We start from the raw sequence: 4216 nt of genomic DNA on the forward strand, positions 1-4216 counted from the left end.
TATGTATAGAAAAAAAGATAGTATATATAGTTTGGCACTATCTGTGGCTTCAGGCATCCACTGAGCATTTGGAACACATCCCCCACAGATAAGAGGGACTACTGAATCAGACACATAACTGACACTCTGTTAACAATAAATAATAGACGTGACTATACAACTAAAAGAAGACTACACGACCCAAGCCAGATAAATAAGAATAAACCATTTTAGCCTGGTCAGGTGGTGGCACAGTGGATAGAGTGTCAGCCTGGGATGCTGAGGACCTGGGTTTGAAACCCCGAGGTCACCAGTTGAGTGTGAGATCACAGACATGACCCTATGGTCACTGGCTTGATCCCAAAGGTCACTGGCTTGAGCCTAACGTCATTGGCTCAGCTGCAGCTGCCTGGTCAAGGCACATATAAGAAAGCAATCAATTAACAACTAAGGTGCCACAACTATGAGTAGATGCTTCTCATCTCTCTCCCTTCCTGTCTGTCCCTCCATCTCTCTTGCTTAAAAAAAAACAAAAACAAAAACAAAACCCACCATTTTATAGGTAGAGAGATGAAATGTATGGCCCATGATAGTTCCTGCCAATCAGCTACAGGGTGTCCACTATGATTTAAGTTCCTTACATGCAGTTCACTTCTCTATGGCCACTACCAGGATTCTCAGGGAGCTTCCACTTATCCCTCGTGTCTAAAGGTCACTCAAGCAATGCACCATTCACACTGTTAAATCCCAAACACAAGGCACAGGGTGGATAGGGCAGTTATAACTTTATTGAGGTTCTCTTTAAAATGTTTCACAGTAGAGACCACAGCCTGCAGGGGAAGCAGCTTCCTAAATGTTATCTGCCCAACAACCCAGAGATTGAAGTATAACATGGCTTACTCATCATCTCTTTCAGTCTTGTTGGCTAAGGGGTAATGGATGGAAATACAGAGAATACAGTTTCAGTCTTAAAAGAAAAATCCTGAAGGGCTTCGACTTAAATTAGCTGAAGTTTGTTTTATAGCTGTCCTTCACCCAGTTCCAGCCAACCAGCAATAAGTTAAATACAGTTTTGTCACCTCAGCTGATGACAATAGTAGCAGCTTTCCAGAAGTTGGGCCTATTTTGCACTAGCTGCCAACATCATGTCTGCCAAGATTTTTAGAACAGCTCCTCTGCCCTCTCACTGCTCTAGATGGGAGGGCCAGGCTTCATCTCAGAGATCAGTCCATCAGGCAAGCTTCATTTACGCTTCTTCTCCTGTGTGCTGGTGAACCAAGAGTCTAGGAGCTTCTTGCTGTAGTATAACTGCCAGGCATGCACTTGTACCACCAGCACCAACACCAAGTACATGACGGAGACAGCAGAAAAACCAAAGAGGAAGCGGTAGGCCTTGCCATGGCGATAGAGCTGCTGTGCAGCAGGGAACATTTCCATGCTGCCATAAATGAGGGGAGCGATGGAAAAGAGCCCCATGCTGATCATGGAGAGCACCAAGTAGCTAATGTTGTTGCGGGGGAAGGAGAGGAGGCCCAAGAGAGAGGGCACAATGCTCAGCAAATATGGGTACTCCCACTGATAGGGCATGGCCACCTGGTCGTGCGACAAGAGCCTCAGATGTCCCACACTCATCTTGGCAATCAGCAGCAGCCATATGACCAGATGCACGTAGATCAGCTTCTTGATTTCATACTTGAGGGTCACACTGTGGGGCAGAGCAAAGGAAGATGTACCTTTCATTTAAAATTTTCTGACCAACTACATCCCAGGCAAGTATACTGGACAATGGAAATCATGTGAATAAAATATAGTTCCTGATCAGAGGCTGGGCACAAGGAACAGAAGAAAAATAAATAGAAATAAACAGAAAACAACCTGGAAGAGCTCTAGTAAATATATGTTGCAAGACACATGGGATCACAGGAAGCAGTAATCACTTCTGTTTGGGATGGGACCTATGAGAAGGCTATTTAGAGGGTGATATTTAAGCTAGGCTCTGAGGGGGTAAAGGAGATGGGCATTCCAAACAGTGATAATTGCATGCAAGCAAAAAGACATAGGCATTTGTGTTCCAGGAAAGGCAGTGGTATGGCAGGAATATATCGTAGGGAGTAAGGGAATAGCAGGAGGAATAGCAGGATATAAAGTTGCAATGACTATGAAGAGTCAGTTTAAAGGCAGGAGAGTAACCCAGAGCTGTGTTTCGAAAGATGACTCTGACTGCACGCTGGGAGAATAGCCTGGAGGAAGGAGGTTTTGGCAGTGAGGAAACAAGCTCAGGATGCTCATACTTCTCCAGCTAGGGTAGGCTGTTTCATCTGAAGGAAGGACGTTGTTTCTTACTCTTCTAACTCTCTCAGGTCCTAAAAGTATCCTCTTCACATTCTGGAGGGCAGTTTCTGCTCTGGGCATGCACAAAAATACCTCTTTGGGTTGTGAGGTACCCTTACTCAGGGGTCTTAAGGATAACAATGAAGTGAGGGTCCAAAGAGCTTGTCATTCTTTAAAACTCTGGAGAGAAAGATGCAAAAAACATTCTGGGAGTGGGTTTAAGGAAAGAAAGTATTTTTTAAGTTTTTATTTTAAAAATGTTCATTATGACCTGACCTGTGGTGGCACAGTGGATAAAGCATCGACCTGGAATGCTGAGGTCGCTGGTTCAAAACCCTGGGCTTGCCTGGTCAAGGCACATAAGAGAGTTGATGCTTCCTGCTCCTCCCCCTTTCTCTCTCTCTCCTCTCTAAAAAATAAATAAATAAAAATTTTTTAAAATTAAAAATAAATAAATAAATAGAAGTGTTCATTATGCCTGACCGGGCGGTGGCACAGTGGATAGAGCATTGGACTGGGATGCGGAGGACCCGGGTTTGAAACCGTGAGGTCACCAGCTTGAGCACAGGCTCATCTGGTTTGAGCAGGGCTTGCCAGCTTGAGCCCAGGGTCGCTGGCTTGAGCGGAGGGGCAGGGGTTCACTTGATCTGCTGTGGCCCCCTGGTCAAGGCACATATGGGAGAGCAGTCAGTGAACAACTAAGGTGCTGCAACGAGGAGTTGATGCTTCTTGTCTCTCTCCCTTCCTGTCTGTCCCTCTCTCTGTTTCTGTCACACACACAGAAAAAAGTTCACTATAGGCCCTGGCCGGTTAGTCACCTGAAATGACAAGGTTGCAAGTTTGAACCCAGGTCAAGTGCACACACAGGAAGAGAACGTTGAGTACATAACCAAGTTGAACAACAAATGAATTCCCTTTCTCTCCCTTACTCTGTCTCTCTAACAATTTAAAAATGTTCTCTATAGAAAGTGCAAAAAGGTAGGAAAGCCAGTCATCTCTAGACTTCCAAGATTCATGAAGACAGGGACTAAGTTTTTTTTGTTTTGTTAATAGGCTTTTTTATTGAAGATAGAACATGCATACAAAGACCAGGTCTGCTTTTGCTTGCTAGTATATCCTCAGGGTCTCGCACAAAATGCATGACTGACAGAAGCTCAAAAAACATTTGTTGAAAGGGAAATGTGGAAATACCCCTTAAGTGGGGGTGTTTATTAAATATATTTTAGGGAGGGAAAGCCTGGTCTTTAAGGCCCATAGTCCCCCAAAAGCCCCCAGGTATAACAGCTACCACGTGTTGTGAAGACTTGTATTTTGTGCTAGATCTTACACTCGTCCTTTATACGAATTAGTAGCTCATAGCCCTAAAAGGTCGATTACTATTTTCCTTCTGCAGGTGAGGAAAGTGAGGCTCAATTAGAATTAGGTACTCGCAGTCAAACAAGGGGCCAGCATCACTGTGATTGGAGCAACCCAGCCGAGTCTATACCCCTTCACGGCACAAGGGGCAGACCCATAGGAGCGAGTGCGCGTTCCAGGATTGGGGAAAGGCCCTGGGTCGTCACGGGAGGAGGAGACTTGGCAGGTGAGCGGTGACTGTCTGGGGAGTAACAGCCTAAGGCCGGGGGGCGTCGCTTCCCAGGCCCTGTAAGCTCCAGGGAGGCCTCCGTGCTCCTTGCCTCACGTCATACCTCATTTGATAGTGCATGGCTACACGCTCCCGGTGCTGGAAGTCACTGCCGTCGCTGCCAGGAGCTCGCGGGCCCGCCCGAGACGCCATCGGCCCCGCCCAAAACACAAGAGCCCTTCAAGCCGATCCACTGCCCCTTGCAGACCCTATTCACGCCGTCTCAGCTCCGGAAACGCAACAGTCGCACGGTTCTCTGAGAACAACTTCCGGCCTCTCTAT

At 46.4% G+C, this 4216-nt stretch overlaps 1 protein-coding gene across 1 annotated transcript; it reads right to left on the minus strand.

The window, feature by feature from the left end:
• Window positions 1–749: 749 nt before the first annotated feature.
• JAGN1 (jagunal homolog 1) lies at window positions 750–4216 on the minus strand. Its single transcript, XM_066245627.1, has 2 exons — window positions 3999–4216; window positions 750–1684 (listed from the first exon to the last, which is right to left on the minus strand). The coding sequence occupies exons 1-2, from the start codon at window positions 4085–4087 to the stop codon at window positions 1222–1224; spliced, it is 552 nt and encodes a 183-aa protein (XP_066101724.1). The 5' UTR covers window positions 4088–4216; the 3' UTR covers window positions 750–1221.

Source organism: Saccopteryx bilineata, chromosome 10, assembly GCF_036850765.1.
Source record: "Saccopteryx bilineata isolate mSacBil1 chromosome 10, mSacBil1_pri_phased_curated, whole genome shotgun sequence".
Classification (NCBI taxonomy): domain Eukaryota; kingdom Metazoa; phylum Chordata; class Mammalia; order Chiroptera; family Emballonuridae; genus Saccopteryx; species Saccopteryx bilineata.